This window comes from Balaenoptera physalus (genome assembly GCF_965194825.1).
Source record: "Balaenoptera physalus genome assembly, chromosome: 16".
In the NCBI taxonomy this organism is placed as follows: Eukaryota; Metazoa; Chordata; class Mammalia; order Artiodactyla; family Balaenopteridae; genus Balaenoptera; species Balaenoptera physalus.
In genome coordinates, this window is record NC_138898.1 from 17722616 (window position 1) to 17748260 (window position 25645).

General features: G+C 40.0%; 1 protein-coding gene and 1 long non-coding RNA gene across 16 annotated transcripts in view; one reads left to right on the forward strand and one right to left on the reverse strand.

Annotated features, from left to right (window-relative positions):
• PTPRT (protein tyrosine phosphatase receptor type T) overlaps nucleotides 1–25645 on the forward strand; it is a 1093164-nt gene that overhangs the window by 669771 nt on the left and 397748 nt on the right. For all 15 annotated transcript variants that reach the window (XM_082430071.1, XM_082430082.1, XM_082430079.1 and 12 more), the window contains exon 8: nucleotides 2579–2875. In XM_082430071.1, coding sequence (XP_082286197.1) covers nucleotides 2579–2875 — 297 coding nt within the window. The remainder of the gene's footprint in view (nucleotides 1–2578; nucleotides 2876–25645) is intronic.
• The window catches only part of LOC309645405, a 925297-nt gene that overhangs the window by 36695 nt on the left and 862957 nt on the right, over nucleotides 1–25645 (reverse strand). The window lies entirely within an intron of this gene.

A 25645-nucleotide genomic window follows, 5' to 3' on the forward strand; every position in this document is an offset into this window, starting at 1 on the left:
TGTCCTTGAACCTCTTAATTCCATAGCCTGAGAAAGCCCAAATCATCTCTCAAGGTGTCAGTAACACACATGGACATATCTTCCAAGTCCCCTTTGCCTCTGGTCCCTTTGTTCCCATGCGACATCTTATTTGGCCCAAGTGAGGCATGCAGATCTCAGAAGCCCCAGGAAATCAAATCACAGCCAATCATTTTGTGGTATTTTGAGGACCCTGTTGAAGACTAGGAGTCACATGAGAACAGTCCCATTGGGCTCCACCCAAAATACACCATCTTGTTCACCCCCATCCTCTCCTATTCAATCCCAGCAGCCAGGGAGTTCATTTTTCTCTTCCTCTAAAGGCTAAGCACAGCCGATCCCAATGCCCTGGGACTGCAGCATCTACTCCAAACAAGCTTCTTAAAGCATTTCTCCAAGAAGGGCCATTCTCTCTAAGAGGAATGCCCACTGTTAGGTAGAGACAATTTTCTCTCTCTCTCTACAGTTCATTTTATACACATTAACGGCCCTCTGAGATTAGCGCAATAATTTCCACTTTATAGACGAAGAAATGGAGGCTCAGAGATGCAGTGCCCTTGCCCAAGGTCACACAGCTAGTGAGGTAGCATGGTGGGCGGGGCGGGGGGGGAAGTACATCATGCATGCATGATTGAATCTCTAGCCTGTGCTTAACTACTCCCGGTGAAGAGAGTCTGACAGAAGAACTTATGGGGAATGCTGATCGTAAAAGAAGTTACGTTTCTATCGTAACAAGTGCCTAAACCTTATAGAATGAGCTTTACATATGGGGATTAAAAAAATAAAAGTTTTGTTTTTTATTATCTGTTTTGCACAAAAACATCTATTTAATTTGTGTAAAGTGTAAATAGAATATTCATAATAAAATAAACATAGCCAGTGTTATATATGGGGGTCTGGGACCAAGATCAGCACTAGGGTGAGAAGGCATGATCAGATCTGTTTTTATTTTTTTATTTTTTTTTTAACTTAAAGTATAGTTGATTTACAATGTTGTATTAGTTTCCGGTGTACAACAAAGTGATTCAGTTATATATATATATTCCTTTTCACATTCTTTTCCATTCTGGTTTATTATAAGATATTGAATATAGTTCCCTGTGCTACACAGTAGGACCTTGTTGTTTCTATGTATAATAGTGTGTATCTGCTAATCCCAAACTCCCAATCCTTTCCTCCCTGGAACCCCCTCCTCCTTGGCCACCACAAGTCTGTTCTCTGTGTCTGTGAGTCTGTTTCGTAGGTAAGTTTATTTGTGTCATATTTTAGATTCCACATATAAGTGATATCATATGATATTTGTCTTTCTCTTTCTGACTTACTTCACTTAGTGTGATAATCTCTGGGTCCATCCATGTAGCTGCAAATGGCGTTATTGCTTTCTTTTTTATGGCTGAGGAATATTCCATTGTATATATATACTACATCTTTTTTTTTTAATTAATTAATTAATTTATTTATTTTTGGCTGTGTTGGGTCTTCATTTCTGTGCGAGGGCTTTCTCTAATTGCAGCGAGCGGGGGCCACTCTTCATCACGGTGCGCGGGCCTCTCACTGTCGCGGCCTCTCTTGTTGCGGAGCACAAGCTCCAGACGCGCAGACTCAGTAGTTGTGGCTCACGGGCCTAGTTGCTCCACGGCATGTGGGATCTTCCCAGACCAGGGCTTGAAGCCGTGTTCCCTGCATGGGCAGGCAGATTCTCAACCACTGTGCTACCAGGGAAGCCCCCTACATCTTCTTTATCAATCACTCTGTCAGTGGACATTTAGGTTGTTTCCATGTCTTGGCTATTGTGAATAGTGCTGCTGTGAACATAGGGGTGCATGTATCTTTTTGAATTACAGTTTGTCTGGATATATGCCCAGGAGTGGGATTGCTGGATCAGATCTGTTTTTAGAACGATGCCCCTGGAGGGACCTGTCTGGAAAAAAGTGGAGAGGAAAGAAGGAAGGGTTGAGGACTGTTGTGGGAGGCTAGGAAAGGACGAGTTGTGTTGTCAGTGAAAGGAAGGGAAATTCCAAGGCATTGTCAATGGGTCACAGTGACCTGTTGAGGACGCTGTGCGTTGAGGATGCGATTCGATTTCTAGACTGTGCACCTCGGTGTGGTGAACTAAAGAAATGGGGCTGGTTTCTCAAGAGGAGGGGATGTGGCCAGATGAAATGTAAAGAGGTAGATCAGAAGTCCAGCATCCTTCTCAATTAGTATTTCCCCAAAGTGTTGTGTGTGCTGTTAGCGGTACCCAACGTGGTTCTTGGCGGTACCCTGATGAAGACAACTTTGCATTGTTTTACATGGTAAACATTTATTTATGGCAAGTGCTTCAGGCCTTCCCTTTAAATAGTTACGTCTTCTTTTAGATGCCTTATTTAAAAAAGAAGGAGTTTGACTTACAGAAAAATGGTAATTAAATTATACTCTAGGTGGCGAAGTCAGGAAGGCAGTGGCTGAGTGATTGGGATGAGTTGAAAGCGCTGTTCTCCCCTGTTTTAGCGGAGCCTCCACCCCACCTTCCTGACAGCCTCCTCAGAGCCCCGTGTCTTGCGTGTGTGTCTTGCAGACCCGGTGCACGGCCCGCAGAACGTGGAGATCGTGGACATCCGAGCCCGGCAGCTGACGCTGCAGTGGGAGCCCTTCGGCTACGCGGTGACCCGCTGCCACAGCTACAACCTCACGGTGCAGTACCAGTACGTGTTCAACCAGCAGCAGTACGAGGCCGAGGAGCTCATTCAGACCTCCTCCCACTACACCCTGCGGGGCCTGCGCCCCTTCATGACCATCCGGCTGCGGCTGCTGCTGTCCAACCCCGAGGGCCGGATGGAGAGTGAGGAGCTGGTGGTGCAGACGGAGGAGGATGGTGAGTGCAGCGGTGCGCATGCTCCCTCGGGAACGGGACGCCAGACCTGCTGGGGGCGGGGCCATGCCTAGCGGTTAGGAGGTTTTATTTTTCCTGCGTCTTTCATCTCTCTGTTGGTATATCAGCCCCTTTTCTAAGCTCTTCAATAAAACACCACACAGGCTGTGCAGTGCACAACTCCAAGGGGTGCTGTCCCCCTAGACAGTGGCAACGCTGTCGCAGACACTCGCTCAAGTTTGACCTTTCTACATCCCCATCTCTCTTCTCACTTTATACCACCTGCTATGCCAGCGTTTAACCACACTGATGCCTCCCGAAAGAGAAGCTGTGTATTGATAGGATTGTTGAAGCATGTTGAGTTTGGGAGTCAGACGGCTCTGGATTCTGTAAGAATAAGGATCAGAAAATACACTTAAAGAACTTGGCACACACATCGAATGCACCCAGAACCGCATATTCACCTGGGTGTCCTACAGGCGTCTTCAGAAGTACCCAGAAACGAACCGTCTCCTCTAATATACGGACTTCTCTCCCTGTGTTCCTCACGTCAATGAACTGCATCTACTAAGTCAAGATAAACACCTGAAGTCAGCCTGGGTGCCTCCATCTCTCCCTCCCCATCCCCCAGCTCCACGCCCACAAGGTTCCGATGAACTTGCTTTCTGCAGTTTCTCTTCCAGCATGCCTCTTAAGACTCCAGGAACAGAGAGCCACGTGTACTTTCTAGAACACATCTCTTTTTCCCGCCCTTGTCTCCTTGCCTATGCCACTCTGTTTCTCCTGCTCAGAATGACCTCTCCTCCACATTTGTGGGACAAACTCTATTTATAATCTTTGAAGTCTTTTCTCACGCGCTACTTCCTCCAGAAGCTTTCCCTGAGTGCCCCAAGCCAACTTGGGTGTTCCTTCTCAGACCCCTGCTGTATTTTTGCATGTAACTCCGCCACGGTGGTTATGTTATTTATGGTAGGACAGGACTTGCTGGTTCTAGGACTTATCTAAGAAACAACTTCTCTGTGGCCGTATTTCAGTTTTCCTTCCAGCCAGACTGCTTCTGGCCTCGAGGGGTGTCTTTAGTTAGTTTCCTGGCATCAGACTCATGTGGATTGGTCTGCAAATGATCGATTAAGGAAGGTTTCCCAGGGGAGACTGGGGAGGGAGTGGGGGAAGCAGGACAGGGAAGGGGAGGAAGCCCAGGTACAGCTTCAGGCCAAATCCAGGGGGCTGTGACCTGGGCCTGCAGGAGAACTCTACAGGGCAGGTTATGTGTCACTGTCGTTCCAAATCACGGCTGCCAGCCAGTGGTTAGGTCTGGAATGGGGATGGAGGATTGGGAAGTAAATTCTCAAGAACTTTTGGCTTTCTACACATGCAGACAAAAAATAGAAGGGCACAAAAATGGCATAAAGTGATTAGAAGGGATCCGGGCAGAACTCTGTCATCGTTACTGCATGAGGCAAATCCTCACACTTGACTCAAAGCAGAGCCTCTTCCGTGGCGGTCCTGTCTAGTACTCTTATTTCATATAAGCAAGTCGAAGGACCCCTGAGTGATGGCCCCTGGTGGGATCCAGACCCACATCCTCAGCGGCAGAGTCCCACAGGGAGATAGAGGAAGGAGCTCCAGCCTCTCACCTCGTCTCCCAGTTCTCACAACACCCCGTCCCGTCCTAGACCTGGAAGTTTTATCAAACCTGCCTTCATAACAAACCCTTCCTGATCCCCTTTAAATTCATCCTCACAGCCACTCTGTTCGCAGCCCCTGTAGACAGTGCTTCTAGGTAGCAGTAGCAGTGGGGACTCAAGCCTGTGTCACCTTGTTCCCCCATCTTCCTATCTTGTAATGAACCTCAGTCTTCTGTGGGTACAGCTCTCCCCAAGACCAGCTTCTCCAGAAGATCTGAGTGCCCTGTGTCCTATGAGCCTGTTCCCATCCAGCCTCCAACAGAGAGGGTCAGACATCTCATCTTGGCTTCATTTTGCAGCCCAGGACATGTGACCCTGGATTTAGCTTCTGCTGAAGCTGCCAAAACTTTCCCAAGATCTGGCTCCATTGTTTCAAAAATGTACAGCCCCTTCCTCCAGCAGGTAGAATAATGCACTCTTTGAGAAGACAGACTCTGGAGCCAGATACGCCTGGAGCAAGTTGCTTAACCTCTCTGCCTTGGTTTCTCATCTATAAAAAGGAGATAGTAATAGTACCTACCTTACAGGTTGCTGTGCTCATTAAAAAGGATGGTGTATATAGAAATTGGAATCATGCTCATCAGATTGTAAGTTTTCATTAAATGTAGCTACTACATTTGCACTAAATTAAAAAAAAAAATTTCTTGACAAAGAATCCTCTAGCACAACCAACCCAGAAGCCACCCACCCATCTCCTCAGAGCTATAGACGTCCAGTGTAACTGGTTGTAGATTATGACATCGACTTTCAAGGAGTGGCGATGTGGTCTGTGCCTGGTTGGAGAAGCAGAGTTGGGGCAAGTAGGGTGGTTTAGTGCCAAGTGTTCATGAGGGACCTGGTTGTTAGAGAGGGAGGAGCCACTGTTGAGAATGAGCATGAAAACTCAGGATGCAGAAGATGAACAGGAGGGTTTGGCCCAGGAACAGCTCAGGGCATTTTTTGCCAAGATGCTCTGCCCACCTTGGGCTGCTTTTTGAGGATTACCTACATGTGCAACAGCAAATCCCAAATCCCATCCTTAAGGCATGCCTCAGCCTCTCCCTTTCTTCTTCTCGTCCTCAGGAAAAGAAACAAGCACAAGGTCTTTATCAAAACAAATTGAGAGCCGCAAAGCTTTGAAATTACATTTTAATCAAACACCATTAATATCATATCCATTCCTTCTCTACCGAGATGTGCGGCCATTATCACAGTAAACACACCAACATTAAGACACCAGACCTCCATCTTGTAGCCCTCCTGAGGCACCACCTCAGGAACCACCGGGCTGCAGCAAAGTCTCAGAAGAGCACAGCGCCCTCTGCATGCCACGATGAGGTGCCATTTCTCCTAAAGAGGGGAGAGGCACCATCTCTGTTTGCTGGGAGCTCATTCACCTCAAGGTCGAGCTGGGGATGGAGCTCAGCTGTAGTCCATTAACCGAAACCCCCTTTGGGGAACCAAGGAGCAGCCTTGCAGATTGAGCTGACTGGACTCACGCTGCTTTCGTCTGTGCTACAAAATTGTCTTCTGGGGAATATACGGAATTTGTAATTTCATCACCCCAGTGCTTTCGTGAGCGTGTGAAGCAATCCACCGCTGGTGAGAGGAGGTCATGGCCACTGAGCCCTGTTGTTTCATCTGGGAGGTCATCGTTAATAGGAGACTAAACAGGTTCCTTATTTTCCCCCTTTTCTTCACAAATGTCTCATACAAAACCGTGACTCATTTACTGGGTGGTTACTTCTCTGCCTTCAGCCAGACCACAGCCAAGACTGTGAAATGGAATCTAGACACTCATAGGCATGTTATATTTTATACAATGACTCATACCCAAGATCTTACTTTGAAATGTTTCAAAACCATAGAAAAATTGAAAGAATAGTACGAACGAGATCTGTAAACCCTTCACTAGATTCAACATTTCTGAACACCTTGCTATCTATTTTTTCATATATATGTATGATACCTAGGTATGATATATTTGATATGGAAATATATATAAACATACATATAATATTTTTAACTCTTTGAAAGTAAGTGGCAGAAATCATGATACCTGACCCCTAAATTCTTTAGCATACATGACATGACCTAAGGATAAGAACATTCTCCTCCATACCCACAATACCATAGAATATCTAAGAAATTTAGCATTAATTTTAAAATAATCAAGTAGATAATCCACATTCATATTTCCAATAATATTAAACCTGATTTTATGTGACAAACCAGAATATGAGACATGTTTGGCAAAAGTGCTGTATGGGTTGGTGATGTATATTTCTCACTGTATCATGTCAAGAGGTACATAATGTCAGGGACCCCCTCTACTGATGTTGCTGCATTGGTCCCTTAGATAAGATGGGGACCTCCCAGTCCCTCCACAGTAAATGCAGCACCTTTTCTCTTCGTAAATTAGCTCACCTGTGCAGTGATGCTTTGAGATCCTTGAGGATTCTATTCCCCAAGAACTTTTTTTTTAATTTTATTGAAGTATAGTTGATTTACAATGTTGTGTTAATTTCTTCTGTACAGCAAAGTGACTCAGTTTTACATATATATATATTCTTTTTCACATTTGTTTCCATTATGGTTTGTCACAAGATATTGAATATATCAATAGTTCCCTGTGCTATACAGTAGGACCTTGTTGTTTATCCATCCTATATATGACAGTTTGCCTCCACTAATCTCAAACTCCCAGTCCTTCTCTCCCCTACCCCCTTCCCCCCTTGGCAACCACAAGTCTGTTCTCTATATCTGTGAGTCTGTTTTTGTTTCATAGATATGTTATGTTATCTCAGATTCCACATATAAGTGATGTCATATGGTATTTGTCTTTCTCTTTCTGACTTACTTTGCTTAGTATGATAATCTCTAGGTCCATCCGTGTTGCAGCAGATGGCATTATTTCATCCTTTTTGATAGCTGAGTAATATTCCATTTGTATGTGTATGTGTGTGTGTGTGTATCACCTTTATCCATTTGTCTGTTGATGGACACTTAGGTTGCTTCCATATCTTGACTATTGTAAATAGTGCTGCTATGAACATTGGGGTGCATGTATCTTTTTGGATTAGAGTTTCGTCTGGGTATATGCCCAGGAGTGGGATTGCTGGATCATATGGCAACTCTCTTTTTAGTTTTTTGAGGAACCTCTATACTGTTTTCCATAGTGGCTGCACCAATTTTTACATTCCCACCAACAGTGTAAGAGGGTTCCCTTTTCTCCATACCCTCTCCAGCATTTGTTATTTGTAGACTTTTTTAATGACAGCCATTCTGACTAGTGTGAGGTGGTACCTCATGGTAGTTTTGATTTGCATTTCTCTAATAATTAGTGATGTTGAGCATCTTTTCATGTGCCTATTGGCCATCTGTATGTCTTCTTTGGAGAATTGTCTATTTAAGTCTTCTGCCCATTTTTTGATTGGGTTGTTTGTTTTTTTTGTTGTTGAGTTGTATGAGCTGTTTGTATATTTTAAAAATTAAGCCCTTGTTGGTCACATCATTTGCAAATATTTTCTCCCATTCTGTAGATTGTCTTTTTGTTTTGTTTATGGTTTCCTTTGCTGTGCAAAAGCCTATAAGCTTGAGTAGGTCCCATTTGGTTTTTTGTTTGTTTTTTTAAGAGTTTTTTGATGTGGACTATTTTTAAAGTCTTTATTGAATTTGTTACAACATTGCTTCTGTTTTTTTTATGTTTTTTTGGTTTTTGGCCATGAGGCATGTGGGATCGTAGCTCCCTGACAAGGGATCAAAACCGCACCCCCTGCATTGGAAAGTGAAGTCTTAACCACTGGACCACCAGGGAAGTCCCAGGCCCCACTTGTTTTTTGTTTGTTTGTTTTTGTTTTTATTTCAACTGCCTTGGGAGACTCACCTAAGAAAACATTGGTATGATTTATGTCAGAGAATGTTTTGCCTACGATCTCTTCTAGGAGTTTTATGGTGTCATATCTTATGTGTAAGTCTTTAAGCCATTTGGAGTTAATTTTTGGTGTGAGGGTGTGTTCTAACTTCATTGATTTACGTGCAGCTGTCCAACTTTCCCAGCACTACTTGCTGAAGAGACTTTTTCCCATTTAATATTCTTGCCTCCTTTGTTGAAGATTAATTGACCGTAAGTGCGTGGTTTTATTTCTGGGCTCTCTATTCTGTTCCATTGATCCGTATGTCTGTTTTTGTGCCAGTACCACACTGTTTTGATTACTGCAGCTTTGTAGTATTGTCTGAAGTCTGGGAGGGTTATGCCTCCTGCTTTGTTCTTTTTCCTCAAGATTGCTTTGGCAGTTCCGGTTCTCCCCAAGAACTTTTGACCCAACGGTTTTAACACTCCTTGATAGTCCTCTCCTGAATCAATTATTATGCTGATATTTACAAAAGGGTGCTCTAAATCTAGCATTCCCTCTACATGTATTAATTTGCATTCTTCTTTATAAAAGAGCTTTTCTCTCCTCATTCCCCTCCCCATTTTTTTTCCCTATTGACTCATGGGTCATTTTTTTTTCCTGAATGTATTAAAATTCATTACTATCATTATTCTTTTCAATGCTCAAACTGTCTCAAATATGGCTAGTGGGAGTCCCTTCAGATTGGCTCCTAGGTCCTTTGGACATGGTCTCATTAGTCTTCCTTGCTTCTGGTGCAACAAAATATTCCAGACTCTCCTTGTAATGTCTCTGCCCCAGGCCTGGAGTTAACCACTTATCTGAGGATTTCTTGTTGTTTTCAGAGATGCATCTTAGTTGTGCTCAATGGGGTGTTATTGCCTCTAGGCTCTTCAAGAAGGTAGAGCTGGGGAATATAATTTTATCTGTTTTAAATCATGAGCTCACACTAATTCAAATCCAACACCTCAGGATTCTTTTGCACTTGCCCTCAATCCATATATATCTCTCTCCCTCCTCCCACAGTGAAAACCCCAACATTCACATATTTTTTCATTTGCTCCATGCTACAATACACACAAAGTAGTCTCAGAATTACAATACCAGTCCTCCTAACAAACAAGAAAACTACTAAATTAGGTTAAAGATTTTCTTTTTAGTTTTTCTCTCCTTGAGTAGTCACAATACCATATCCAAAAGTTCATTCTTTTCTCTGGATGGTTATATTATCAATTTGATACCCTATTAGGTTCATTTATTTCAATTTTAAGGTCTGCCTTCCCCCCATCCTTTTTTGTTTAATGTCATTGTTTCTAACATCAAAACAGTTTCTTGGTTCAAAAGTCAAAACTGTATAAAAAGGTACACTCAGAGAAGAATTGCCAGCATCTCTCTTTCACACGGTTCTTATCTGCACCTGGAGGGTAACCATTTGTATTTATTTCAGATATATCTTTCCTATAGTTCATTTTGTAAAAAAGTAAAAATTATCTTTATTTCTCTTATTTTTATATAAAAGATAGCATAGTAGGTATACTCTGCATCTTGTGTTTTTGTTCACTTAATATATCCTTGAAATCAGTCCATGTCAGCTTGTACAGATTTGTGTCATTCTTTTTTATAGCTGTGTGGGACTTTCATTATATGGATATACCATGGTTAGTTCAAGTAGGGTCCTGTGGACACTTGGTTGTTCCCATTATTTGCTATGACAAATAATACTGTATCCAGTATTGTGCATATGGTGTTTGGTATTGTGAAGATGTATTTTCATGAGAAGTTCCTGAAAGTTGGATTATTGGGGTCAGTGGGTAAATGCATATGCATTTTTGTTAGATGATGACAGATACTCCTCCATAGAAGTCCTTATCATTTTACATTTTCATCAGCAATGTAGATTTGTTTAATCTTAACACCAAACATGAAAAAGCAAACAGTATCATTTTTCTTATTTTGCAATAAGGAATGTAGATTCCCATATAATTTATAATAATTGTATAAAAATCTAATTGATTATAATTAATCATATAGTATATAATATTTTAACATAATATGCTTAATCACATATAATAATATATCCTTAATCATGTATAATACATATATTATTGCATTTAGTATAAGACATGTACTTTCATCATAGAGAAGACTGATATTTTAAGAATGAGTGCTTGTATTTTATGTGCGTTTCTAACGAGGTTAATTATCTGGTTTCTCAGGTCACATGAAGCTAGAAGGAGGTTGCATGTTGCTAGGGATATGTACTTGTACAGTAACAAGATACAGTAACAAGAGGCTGCATGTTGCTAGGGACGTGTACTTGTACAGTGAAAGATACAGTAACAAGAGGCTGCATGTTGCTAGGGACGTGTACTTGTACAGTAACAAGATGCAGTAACAAGAGGCTGCATGTTGCTAGGGATGTGTACTTGTACGGTAATAAGATGCAGTAACAAGAGGCTGCATGTTGCTAGGGATGTGTACTTGTACAGTAACAAGATGCAGCACATAAAATCTGGAAAAGAGGACAGTGAGAAGAAAAGTATGAAAAGCAATAACAACAAGGCAATAAGTAATGAAATCCGTAGTCATTTAGTTAAGGATAAAAAGCTATACACATCTTAGTAAGTGCTGAGCTATCATTTAATTAGAGCTCAGTACATTTTTAATGTTTTCAGAGATGACCTTGAGCTATCATAAAGGGTAAGGAGAAGTGCAATTACAGTTTTTGAATATGCATTATGAGCTAGGTGTTGTGCTGATATTCTTCATTCATACAGTCAGTTGCCAAATACTGTGATGTAGATGCTACTGATACTGGGTGGAAGAGAAATCTGAGGCTCTGAGAGTTTAAGGAACCTGTCTAAGGCTACTGAGTAACAAATGGCAGAGCCAATAAGTAGATTCCAAAATCTTATCTGTGCTTTTCCCCCAACCCTATCTAAGATACAATCCTATTCCTGGCCAGTATCTCCCTGAACACTCTCTCTGTTTTATCCTTTTCTGTAGAACTTATCATTATCTGAAATACTGTGTGTGTGTATGTGTGTGTTTATTGTCTGCCTGGCACATAGTAGATGCTCATTAACTATTTGTTAAACGAATGAATAGCTAATATCGAAACCCATGCCTCTTTCATGGTATCACGGGGCCCTGCTTATATATGCTAAGAAGGTTAAGACATGTATAATATATTTTATTTACACTCAAAACCAGCTGATACTGGCTTGATAGAGCTAATCATTAGCCTCTCTTCTAACCTCTGAACCCAGTGGTATCACATTCACTGCTTAAAATCAACCACGGTGGAGATATTTACACCATGGAAATCAGGAAACATATTGAGGTTTTATTTTGTTTTGTTTTCCTGGAGAGCTGGCTGTGAAACATTTACTAATACACCACTGTATAGTTCCATTAAAAAGGTATGTCTGACACCTTAAGATATAAAAATTTATCCAGAAAAAAATTACCTTTCCTCCAGCAAGACTGGAAATTACAAAGTAGAGTGAAATTGTTTAAATCTATCTTGTCTCTATAAGACTCACAGACTCCTCTGAACCATTTTCAAATTATTTCAACTTTTAAGTTAGTTCTGAGCCTCTATAATGAACAACAACCAACTAACCAACAAATATGGCACCTGGAATGGAGAGGCAAAAAATAAATAAATTAAAAAAAAAAAAAAAACCTAGACAAGACGATAGGAAGGGAAACTTGTGCTGACTGTGCAGGGCTCTGTGCTTTTACATAAACTGACTTATTACTTCTCACAACTACCCTCAAAGTTCACCATTAGCCCCACTTTTCAGATATGAAAATGGAGGGGAAGAAAGAAGAGGAAAGGATAAGACAGGAGAAGAGAGGAGAAAACTTCCCTTGATAACACTCTGTCCTCCTTTATGTTGAAATGAAAATTTCCCTTAAATTACCACCTGAGTTTTAGGCACAAGAAAACATCTGGTTTAATTACAGTGAATTTACATGAACCTACTGACAAGAAGCACAGTTAAAATTAGCAATTTTAGTGTGCTTTTTTTTTTAAAGAGAATGAAATTATAAAGTAATTAACCTTTGTTGTAGAACTCTATCAAAGGGATGGAAAGTTCCATGCTGTTAGATAGAAAAAGAAATGAAATTTTGGGGAGGGAATATGTGGATCCACTAAAGAATTATGAAGAAAAAAAAGAAGGCTAAAGCAACTTAGAAGATAAGACAAAACAGGAATCTTTCCTCAAGAAGTCTTTTCACAGTGAGTAAGATGGGGAAGAAAAAGACCTAGTTGAATCAAAAGAAAGTACAGTTAACCCTCTGTATCCGTGGGTTCCATATCTGTGGGTTCCATATCCGCAGATTGATTTCGAAATCAATGCACGGTTGGTTAAATCCTCCCACGAGGAACCCCCAGTGTGGAAGGTCAACTGTACTGCGCCGTTTTATATAAAGAATTTAGCTTCAGTGGATTTTGTTATTTTGTTATCCTGGATCCAATTCCTGTGGACACCGAGGGTCGACTGTAAGTCAGCTTCATGGAAAAGGACTTCTTGACTTGTGGAGTGGTAGTGTGATGTGGTAAAAAAAAACCCTCAGCCTGGGCTCGAGATGTGCTGATTTTTCCACTAGTAGGTGACTTTAGTTTGACTGTCTTTCAGCTTTTCTACACCCACATGTCTACCAGGTGATGGAAGAAAGGGGTGATTCAGAAAATACTTTGGAGTCAGAGGGATCTGGGCTATATCTAGGCTCCATTCACTACTTTGTTGTGTAACCTTGATTAAATTACTTGCATTCTGTACATTTTAGTGCCCCCATCTGTAAAATGGGGATGGTCATCCCACCAGTTTCTATATGGTGTCCTACATGAAAGTCTATACATAAAGCATTTAATTTACTCTCCGCCAAGAACTATATTAAGTGGTGTGTGGCCAGTACCAGACTCAGCAGACTGCTTTTTAACCGAGGGTGTGTGACTTCGAAAAACCAAACCAGTGATCTATGCAAGATTTCTGTTAGTTATGGGCAAGGGACGATCTTAAAATTACCTATAATACCTCTGTAATCCCAATTTCAAACATCTCACTCTGACCGTAGAAATGAATGGGTGTGGCAGTGTTCCAGTAGAATTTTATTTACAGAACAAGCAGCTGGTTGCATTTGGCAGTGGCCATAGCTTGTTGACCCTTGAGCCACACTCATTCCTGTAATTATTCCCTCCAATCCTTTGGCTTTAAAATCTATCCATATGCTAATGACTTCTCCAGTTGACATCTCCAGGCCAGACCTCTCCCCTGTCCTCCGGAGTCATTTATCCAAATTATCCAGTCATTTATCCTGTCAGACCTATCCACCTGCATTGCTAATCAGCCACTGGAATTAAACACGTCCACAGCTGGTGGCCTGATCATCCTTCAGCCACCACCAAACTCATTCTCCTCATGCTCTTCTCCACCTCAGTTAATGGCAACTCCATTTTATCAATGGCTCAAGTCAGACACCTTGATTCCTCACTTTTGTCACATCTAAAGCCCTGGATTGCAAACTCCAGGGAACACACCTGTTCTCTATGATTGGCGCCCCCTTGCTTTGTGCAAAGCATCCCTGTTCACTCCCCACATCCCATCCATAAGCACATTCTTTTGACTTGTCCTTCAATATATAGCAAGACCTTGATCATTTGTTACAGCCTCTAGTGCTAGCTCTTTGGTCCAAGCCACTGCAGTCTCCAACCTGGATTATTAGAAGGGTCTCCACAATGGCCTTTCAGCTTTAGCCCTGGCCCCTGCTCTGTTTTCTCAACACAGTGGCCAGAAGGATCTTATTAAACCATGAGGCAAATCACAACGTCACCCCTCTGTGCATAACCTTCCAGTGGTTTCTTGTGTTACTGAGATTAAAAGCACAAGTCCTTAGGGTGGCTCACGAGGTCCTATGTGACCACACTGATGCGGAAAACTTGGCCTCTGTGCACGGGTGCCAAATCGAATCTCAGAGTTTTGGGTGAAGTAGAAAAGACTAGCTTTACTGCTTTGCCAGGCAAAGGGGGACACAGAGGGCTCATGCCCTCCAATATCTGTGTCCCCCAATCCAGGAGGATTTGGTGAGGAGTTTTATAGCAGTAGTTCAAGGGTGGGGTTGCTGATAAGATTAGGGTGTGTGCAGGGCCTTCACTCCTTTAATCTGAGTTCAGGTAGTCTCCTCCTAATGAGCCTTTCTGGTTCCTTTAATTTGGCCTCAGGTGGTCTCTTGATGAGGTTATCAAACTGTGATCTTCTTTGGAATGAAGAATGCTAACATCTTATATTTGTTGGGGGTTTTAGTTCTGTAAAGAGCTCAAAGATATTGTTCCGTGCATCCCTTGAGGCAGAACCAGGACCCTGCCCCAAGGCTGCACTGTTGTTTCTTGACTGCTCCTCCCTTGTCTCTGTCTGCATCCCCTCCCTTCCCTGATTATTACCTGTTTGAAGCTGCCCTTTGGAACTCAGGGAAGGTCAGGGAGGCTAGACTCTGTTCCCTACAAACAAGGAACAGGGGGCACAGAAAGGCTTCTGTGCCCAGGAGCCCCAGAGGGTCCTGCCTGTTTTTTTTTTTTTTTTTTAAACTTCTAATTTTTTATTTAATTTAATTTATTTATTTATTTATGGCTGTGTTGGGTCTTCGTTTCTGTGTGAGGGCTTCCTCTAGTTGCGGCAAGTGGGGGCCACTCTTCATCGCGGTGCGCCGGCCTCTCACTATCGTGGCCTCTCTTGTTGTGGAGCACAGGCTCCAGACGCACAGGCTCAGTAATTGTGGCTCACGGGCCCAGCTGCTCCACGGTATGTGGGATCTTCCCAGACCAGGGCTCGAACCCATGTCCCCTGCATTAGCAGGCAGATTCTCAACCACTGCGCCACCAGGGAAGCCCCTGCCTGGTTTTAATACTACCACTTTTCTGGTTGCCTGTCTGACCTCATCTTCTTCTACGTCTGCCTTACTATATAAATCCAGTCACTGTTCTCAAATGTGCCAGGTGTGTCCCTGCCTCAGGACATTTGCATTTGCCATTCCTTCTGACTAGAATAATCTTCCCACAAAAAAAACAGGGCTGGTTTCTTCACCTCCTTCATGTCTTCACTCAAATGTCACCTTTTAGGCGAATCTTCCTCAGCCTTTCTATTATAAACTGGACTTTTCTAACACCAGACTCCTTGTTCCTCTTCCCTGGTCTGTGTATCTCCCTAGGATTTATCATTTGACATGCTGCCTATTTCACTCTACATTTAATTATCTCTCTTCTCCCGCTTGCATGTATACCAAAGAGACAATGATGGTTTTTTTCTATTTTTGTTTACTGGTGCTTCCAAGCACTTAGAACAGTGCCAGGTAGATAATAGACATGTGATAAATATATTATTGAATGAATGAATCATGAGAATCTCCTCAAAGACAAAATAGATTTTTAAATAATTTACCATAGAAATCAGAAGAAAATTTTAGAAAGCTGTTAAATATGCTCAGTAAGCTATGAGAAGATACGGCTTCTATGATTAGCAGTATGACACTATTCAGAGACTATAGATAGATGGAGGGACACCAAGGGAAATAGTAACAATTCTGATTTTGCAAAAGAATCAAATCGGTGATCTCCAGGCTGCACTAGAGCAGTTCTCAGAGAATGTGATGGGACCAGGGGGAGGAGCAAACACACAGAGTGTGAATCACCACAGTAGCTATGAAGGAGGTACTATTTTAATCCTCATTTTAAAGAAAGGAAACTGAGTCATTTTAAAGTAAGAAAACTGAGTCACAGAGAGGTTAGGCAACTTGCCTCAGGTTGTACAACATATAAGTGGTGAGAATGGGACATAAACCCAGGCAGTCTGGCTCAGCCCATGAAGTTAGTACTACGTTACAGGTCTGCATGATGAAAATGAGAGTTTTGATTCAAGATGGTCATCTGATCATTCTTCTTAAACTACCTTCCCAAAGGAATAGAAAAATGCCTTTCATTCTGCCCTGAGAACTTTAAGAGGATGCCATACCCATGCCAGAGGAATTAATGCAGAGCAATGTTGGGGGAGGGGGACCTACATGGAGAAAAGATGACGGAGCTGTGACTTCACTGAAAGAAACCACCCCCTCCACTGCCACCCAGTCCCTTGGGGCACAAGAAGAAGGAACTTCTAAGCCCAGTTGCATAAATACCCTCAAACTCTGCCCAAGGCTAAAGGCAAGGGTGGGCTATGGAGCTGATAGGAGTTGGGGGGTCAGGGGTTCAGGAGACTTAATGTTGAGGCATCTTTATATGCCAGTCCACAGAGCAGAGGATGAGAGCCCTTGGTCCAAGCCTGCAATGTGGTAAATCAGGAAAGCAGAGGAATTTGAGGAAAGAATATCTTTGGGAAGAGACATTCCAGTTAAAGGTAGGGGCAGTGCTCCAGGTAACTTCAGGCTGCTCCTTCAAAAACCAAAATAAGTCCTCTTTTTGAAAAGAAGCTTCCTGTTGTGTGGTCATTTCTTTTCCCTAACCTTCCCTCACCAACCCTCACCTCCAAGCAAGCGGACCCCTTATCTGGCCAAGTAATGATAGGCATATCTAAATTTTCCCTTTCCCTCTGGGTTAGAAATATTTAAAACAGGGGCTCATATAATCACTAGCAGAACATATCTCAGCCCACCAAACTAGACTGGCCTGTTCCAGCTCTTGTAAGGTTGCATAAAGAAAGGTTACTGGACATATGGAAAAATGCTGTCATTCTTATTAAAGAGGAACAATCTTTTAATGCACAGCAAATGTCCCTTAAGAATTACAGCAAGAAACAAGATTTTAAAACACAGTAAAATCCACATTCTTTACAGAATGTATAAATAAATGCTGGGTTAGAACATGTTCATGGAATGGAAATTAGTGATGTAAAGAAAGAGGTTAGTTCTCCCAGACTGGGCTTTGTAAAAGAGTTTAGCACTATTTATTATATTTATTATTTTTATTTAATAATAAACTCCATAGTGCTTAGGGATGTGTGTTTAAGGAAGAAAAACTATAATGAAAAGCAAGGTCATGATTATTAAGAAGTTAAGAGAGCCCTTACCTTTTGCAGGTATGAAGTTGTCTGTTGATAAATTAATGAGATGTGTATTTGTTTTATATGCTTGTATACTGGTTCTTTCACAGTAAAAAAAAGATAAACTGTGGATATTAAATATCCTTTTAGACCAGTAAATTTGACGTTTATGGGCTATGAAAAAGTTCCTAGCAAAATATAAATATAAAAACTTGACTAAAGGGGGAAAATGTATATAATTCTACAACAAATAGAGAAAGAGAAATAGAATCAGTAGTTTAAACTTTTCCAACAAAAACACACCAGTCCTAGATGGTCTTACAAGTGCAATCAGACAAATACTCAAGGCACTGGTAATCCCAGTCTTGCATCTATGCTTTTAGAGAGAAGAAGAAGAAGGAACACTCCTCTCCTCATTTTAGGATACCAGTTTATCCTTAATATCAATACCAGACAAGCTTATTATGAGAAAAAGGACAATTAGATTCAAATCCCCCGAACAAAATATTAACAAACAATCCAGCAGTGTATACAACTAGGAAAAAAAATGGTTTATTTTAGGAAACTAATATAATATTTGTTCAACATTAACAAATACATTACTGCAGTTCACTTCTTTAACAAAGTAAGAGAGGGCAAAAACATATCATTACTACAATAGATACAGAAAAAGCTTCAGTTAAAGCTCAGCATGACTTAAGAAGAAAATATCCTTGTATACCAGGAATAAAAAAGACCTTCTTACCCTGATAAAGGGTAACTCTAAGAAACTTACAAACACCACACCCAAGGATGAAATAATAAAATCATTTCCTTTAAAGTTGGAAAGCACACAGATGCTTATCATTGTCTCCACTAAATATTGTATCGGTGGCTTTGGTAGAAGACAAGAAAATTAAATAAATAGTTAAAAGATTTGAAAAGAACAAAACTATCATTAACTGTAGATGCTATGGTTATTTATTAGATAACCCAAAGAAATTTACACACAATTCATTAGAATTAATAAGAGAATATAGCATGTTTGACAAAAGAACGCCAACATTAAAAAATCAATTGCATTTCCATTCACCTAAAAAGTATGTGTTTTTCTTAAGATACTATTTATGATACCAATAAAAATATATGGTTTTTAGGAATAAACCTAACAAAAAGATTTCAAGATGTATAGTATATGTAAATGTATAAAGCACTGAAGGACATTAAAGAAGACCTGAGTAAGAGATACACCATGTTTATGGATAGGAAAACCCAATTTATAAAGCCATAATATATAAAGACATTAATGGTCTCCCAGTTGATCTATAATTCATGCGACTTCAATAGAAAAATGATACTTATTTTTTGGAAAATTTACAAGCTAGTCCTAAAATGTATATGCAAGGAGAAAAGACAAGAATAGTAAGACAGCCCTGAACAAAAAAATGCATATTTGCAGGCCTTGCTCTACCAGCTACAAAACTTACAAATCTTTGTTACTTAAGAAGACACGGTATTTCTAATTCAAAAAGATACATGCACCCCAATGTTCATAGTAGCATTATTTACAGTTGCCAAGGTATGGAAGCAACCTAAGTGTCCATCAACAGATGAATGGATAAAGAAGATGTGGTATATACACACAATGGAATACTATTCAGCCATAAAAAAGAATGAAATAATGCCATTTGCAGCAACATGGATGGACTTGGAGGGCATTATGCTAAGTGAAAGACAGACAAAGACAAATACTGTATGATATCACTTATAGGTAGAATCTAAAAAATACAACAAACTAGTGAATAAAACAAAAAAGAAGCAGGCTCACAGATACAGAGAACAAATTAGTGGTTACCAGTGGGGAGAGGGAACGGGGAGGGGCAATATCAGGATAGGGGGAAAAAGGGGTTATTATGGGATTATATGAAATCATGTGTGTTAAACTTTTGAAAATTGTAAAGCACTATAGAATTTAAAGAATCATTCAGTTAATAAAAACATGATATTGACACAGGAATAGTCTAATACAACAATTGAAAAAATAGAGAGAACCTAGAAATAGACCCATACATACGTGGAAATGTGATGGAAGGCAGAGGGAGTGTATGGCAGATCAGTTAAGTAAATAAAAATTTGTTTTCATTAAGCAGTGATAGGATAGAGAGGAAGAATTGAAATTAGATCCCTACCTCACGCTATACGTGAAAACACAATTACAGATGAGTTGAAGACATTTTATAAAAGGTATGACTTTAAAACTGAAGAAAGTTTAAGGGAATATTCTTATGACTTCAGGGTGGAGAAAGTATTTCTTAAATAAGAATATTTTATTTGGATTTATTATTTGTGTTTGCATTTATCTGATCCTGAGATAAGGATTCAAATGCAAGTACTTTATTTAGGAGATGGTCCAGGACACACTGGTAAGTAGAGAGAAGTGAATCAGGGAAGGGAAGAAAGCCAATAAAACATGCATTATCAAGAAAATTACCACGGGAATCACTGGGTTTTAGAGCAGTGCCACTCCACCTGTAATCCAGAGACCAGCACTGACTCATGAACTCTTTCAGGTCCTTGACAAGATAATTACAGAAAAAGAGATTAAGTATTTTAAAGGAGGAGCTTGCATTTTCTGTGTTTTTATATTTCACTTTTACTTTTTGATTTTACTTTCCTATTCTTTTTTAAAATTTTATGATAGTATCGGTCCACAGTGGGTTGAAAATAATATTAAGAAAATTAATAATAATAACGATAACAATAACAAGGGTTTCGGTATTTGAGGTAGTTTGAGAAATATTACTAGAACATCTCAGAGTTAACCCAACCAATGGTGAAGAGACCAGAATATTCATACATTAACTTCCTTTCATTGCTTGAAGAATGTTTTGGGGACATTAATTCTGGCACTTTTTGCTTACCTTGTGTGGAGACCAAGTTTGCTTCCACAGCCTTCAGTTAGAGTAGCAAGTGTTTTGCAGTGAGCATCAGGATATGGGCAGTAAGCACCCACAGCATCTGCTGCTATTTTTTTCCCAGCTTTGTTGAGGTTTATTTGATAAATAAAATTGTATATATTTAAGATCTACAACATGATGATTTGATATAGATATACATTGTGAAATGATTACCACCATCAAGCCACTAATGTTTCTTTTCCCCATACCAAAAAAAAAGAAAAACTGATAAATTTGTCCACAGCAAAATTAAGAACTGATCTTTATCCAAAGGTAACATAAAGGGATAGGGAAGACAAAAACCAAGAGAAGATTTTTATAACACACATAGCCAATAAAAGGATCCATAGCAAAGATATGCAAAGAACCTCTACAAATCAATAAGAAGAAGACAATAATGTCCAAAAAACACTAAAAGATGCTCATCCTCTTTAGAAAACAGACAAAAACAAATAAAATCTCAATGATCTATCATTTCACACTTACCAGATGGTCTAGAATATAAAAACCTTACAATACCAAGTGTTTGTAAGGATGTAGAGACGTAGGAGCTTTCAGAACATTGTTGGAGGGAGTGTACATTGCCACCACCACTTTGGAAAATCATTTGGCATTACTCAGGAAAGCTGAAGACAGATATTGCCCTTCGTCTACCTATCCTATTTCTAGGTATACCTTAGTGAAATCATATATATTTTCAACCAAATGTACAAAAATATTCATAGGAGCAATGCTGTAAGATAGCCCCATTGGGAAATAGTCTTAATGTCTGCCTATAGTAATAAATAAGAAATATAGAAAATAAATAAGACTCTATTCATAAAATTTAGAAGAATGAAATACAACTACGTGCATTAGTGGGGATGAATCTCAAAACAGCATTGAGTGACAAATGCAAATCATGCAATACAAACACTCAGTTTTATCTATATAAAGGAAACCAGGAAAAACTAAATGATATTTTGTCTTGAGATAGATGTATATACTTATAACTCCAAATAGAGAGAAGGATTAACATAAAATTCAGAATAATATGCATTTTTTTTGTTCATGGGGCGGAGAGTAGGAGACAAGAGTGTAAGGCCCAAAGGATGCTCCAGTGGTACAGCGATGTTTTATTTCTTTTTTTTTTTTTTTTTTTTGTGAAGATTATGTGTTCTGGGCTTCCCTGGTGGCGCAGTGGTTGAGAGTCTGCCTGCCACAACTGGAAGAAAGCCCTCGCACAGAAACGAAGACCCAACACAGCCATAAATAAATAAATTAATTAATTAAAAAAAAAAAGATTATGTGTTCCTCAGTATATATATATATATTTTTTTTTTTAATTAATTTATTTATTTATTTTTGGCTGTGTTGGGTCTTCGTTTCTGTGCGAGGGCTTTCTCTAGTTGTGGCAAGCGGGGACCACGCTTCATCGCGGTGCGTGGGCCTCTCACTACCGCGGCCTCTCTTGTTGCGGAGCACAGGCTCCAGACGCGCAGGCTCAGTAGTTGTGGCGCACGGGCCTAGTTCCTCCGCGGCATGTGGGATCTTCCCAGACCAGGGCTTGAACCCGTGTCCCCTGCATTAGCAGGCAGATTCTCAACCACTGCGCCACCAGGGAAGTCCTGATGTTTTATTTCTTAGATTGGATAGTGGGTACATGCATGTTCATTTCATAATTATTATTTAAATATACATTTGTTACACATAATTTTGTCTTATGTTTCATAAGAGAAACTCCTTAATGTAATGCAAAAATAATATGAACAAAAGTAATAAAATCCTAGGAATACAGTTTGTAAGAAATGAAAAAACATTTTTAACTGGGAGACCTAAAAAGAAAACATTAAGAAATGAGAATTAATACAATATTACTGGCAGGAGGACTTGTTATAAAAAAGGTGTCATTTGTCCCCCAGAGAAGTGAAGAATGCAAGGGAAATAAAGATTCTGACGGAACATTTTTGAAGTTTTGTAAAATTATTCCAGTATTCTTCTGGAAGAATACATTGGTAGTGATAGTCCAGAAAACTTTGCAAAAGAATGATGATATTTGGAAAGGACCTGTTCTACTGAATATTAAAACATGCTATATCAACACAACAGAGAGAGACTGTCACAATAGAAGCTATGACTCAATGAAATAGAGCAGAAAGCCAACAACATATGCTAGAATATAAAATAATTTAATGTGATAATAAAATGGCATTTTAAATCACTGGGGAAAGTTTTGACTGGTCAATTTATTGTCCTAAGAATATTGTAAAGAACTCCAGTGAGATTTCCATTTTGTACAGTACATAAAATTGATCCCAGATGGATTAAAATGTTAGGCTTAAAAAGAAAAAAGTTGGGAATAAAGCATAAAATAGAAAGCACAAAATACAGATGACTATTCATCTGATGTTGGGTAAAAAAGAGAATTTGCTCTGAGCTAGTATGAAAGGAGGAGCCCAGGTGGTGGTCCTAGATTGATACTCCCCATCCCAGCCTGCATCTGACACAGCCTTCTTAGTGAGCAGTACCAGCACCTCTCTGTTCAGCTCACCTTTCACCTCTTAAAGCTTCTCCAGATTCCTGACGAAGCTCCTCCTCCAGGACACTTTTGGTAGATGGTTTCACTCTCTCTTCTCAAGAAAGTAGAACCATTAGAGGACACCTCAACCTCCCTCTCCAGAGCACTTGCACATTTTCTTCCTTTTATCTCACAGAGGGAAGGATGCTCTCTTTCCACCCACCCCTGCCCTGGCATTTTCAGGACCCTACTAATATCAGTTGTTTCCTCTCTCTTTCCCATCCTTCTACCTCTTAACGTCAATTTTGGATTTTTCCTGGTTGCCTTTAATCATGCTATAACCTCTCCCTCTTTGGGAGGGGGCAGTACTTTAGCTCCGTGTCTCATTCCTGTTCCTTCTTGCATTCGCCTCCCCTTCACAGCCAAAATGTTTACTCATCTCAACACAAGTAAACATTTTGTTTGTTTACTCGCCTCACCTTCCACTCTCTTCTCCACCCATTAAAGGATGACTTATGATACCAGTGTTCTCCCTAAATTACCCTTGCTCGGTTCACAAGTAACCTTGAAGACACTACATTCAATGAGCAAACAGAAGGTTGCATCTTACCCAGCATCCACACCTGTCACTGTTAACCAATACCTTTTTGCTGCTCCCTTGGTTGCTTCAATGACAGCCCACCTTCCTGGTTTTCTGTTGCTTCTCTGAACACGGCTTCCCAGTTTCTGAGTTTCTTTGTTTTCCTTGTTAAGTTTGGAGTTCCTCTTGCCTTAGTCCTAGACTTGCTACTTTTGTTCTCCTCTGCACTCTGGCTACAAGATCTATTCCCTGCCCATGGTTTCAGTGCCTAAACATTGCTACCCACTGCCCCCACCCCACTGCTACAGCATTGCCCCCTGGGTGTCCTGTATACTTGTCCAATGAATTATGACAGAACTGAGCTTGCCAGCTTCCTTTCCAAGGCTAGTCATCCTCTAAAGCTCCCTTTCTATGAACAACCTCTGATCCACCCCATTGGTATGAGACAGAAGAGCTGGGGTTTTCCTTGACGCGTCTCTTTCCTCCATCACCACCAAATCACAGGAGCTCTCGCAAATCTCTGACACAGTCTAATTCTCTTCTACACTACCATCACCCTGGTCCAAGCTACCATCTTCTCTCCCCAGGATGGCTTTTCTCCTTCCACACTTTCCTCCACAAAGCCATCCACCGCACTCCAACACCCACCCTCCCCAGGATTGTCCTGGTAGCTTTCTACTTATCCATCGACCCTAACTTACTTTCTACTCATTATCCTGATTTGCCAGGCTAGATTTTCTCTGCTGGTTATAATTCTTCCAACACCTTATGTGTTTACCTCAAAGCCCTGATAACAACATTAAAAAACTAATTATGAGTGCAATTATTTATTTAATGTAGTCTCCCTTTCCAAAATACAAGCTTTATCAAGGATTTGACTCTATCTTTCTTTGTCCCTGGTGTATCCGTAATGTCTATCACCAAGTCCCTTGGTCGTATTAAGTATTCAATAAATATCTGTGGAAAGGATGACTACATACCTAAAAGATTTAAAAAGCAAATGAAGAACTGACCAAAACTTTTGTAACCTATGCAAAAAAAGCTTAAGTTCTTAAAAACAGATTATAAATCATGAGACAATGATGAACAGAAATGAAGAGCCATCCAGGAAAATGAGCACAGGGTATAGAGAACATGTTCGTAAAAGAATCAGTGCAAATGGCCAATTAAACTGAAAAACAAATCTGCGCTCTCCAGTATTCTAAAAAAGATACAACTACATATGCTTAATCTTTTAAATAGTCGTTGTTGTCATGGATTGGGAATTGGCATATCCTTCTGTTTGGGGAGCCCAGAATTGTGTGAACTTTCTGAAAGGCAATCTGGTAGTATGTGTCAAAAGCCTTAAAGATAAAATAGTTCATCTACTTTAGCCCAGTAAATTAATTTCCAAGAATTTATCTTAGGGACATCAGCAGAGTTGCATTCAAATACTTATTTGTAAGAATGCTCATTTCAGTGTTATTATAATCATAAAGAATTCAAACCAACTTTAATGCCCAATAATAAAGGATTGGTGACTATAATGGGGCATATCCTGCTCTAAGTAGCCATTAAAATGCATGGCCCCAAAGAACATTTAAGGATTTTTTTAAAACTGTTGTCTGTTTAGTGATAAAAGAAGGTCACAACACAATATGCACAGTAGGAGTTTAATTTTTAAAAATAAAATATGTATATGCATAGTCATGTGAAAATACTGGAAAAGTATCTCCAGTTAACAGGGATTATGAGTGATTTTGTTCTTTTCTTTTTTAAAAAATCTTTTTTTGTAGATTCTTAATATTCAACAAATTCTGTGTATCATGTCCGTAATGAGAAAAACTAAATATATTTTAATTTAACAATAGGGAACTGATTGCAACATATGGCCGTGGCTATATCTAGAGAGGCATAGCATGATGATTAAGAGTATATGCTTTGAAGCTCACAGACAGGTGTTCACTTCCCTCTTTGCAACTTAAGAGCCATATGACCTTGAGCAAGTTATTTAATTCTCTTAGCCTCAGTTCCCTTATCAGCAGAAAGGAGATAATACATACTGGGCAGAGCTGTTTTGTAGCTTAAATGAAATAATGTATGTAGAATTCTGATCACAGAGTAAGCACTTAGTAAAAATACCTGCTTTTATAATGCCAAAATATAAATAGATACTGTAATGA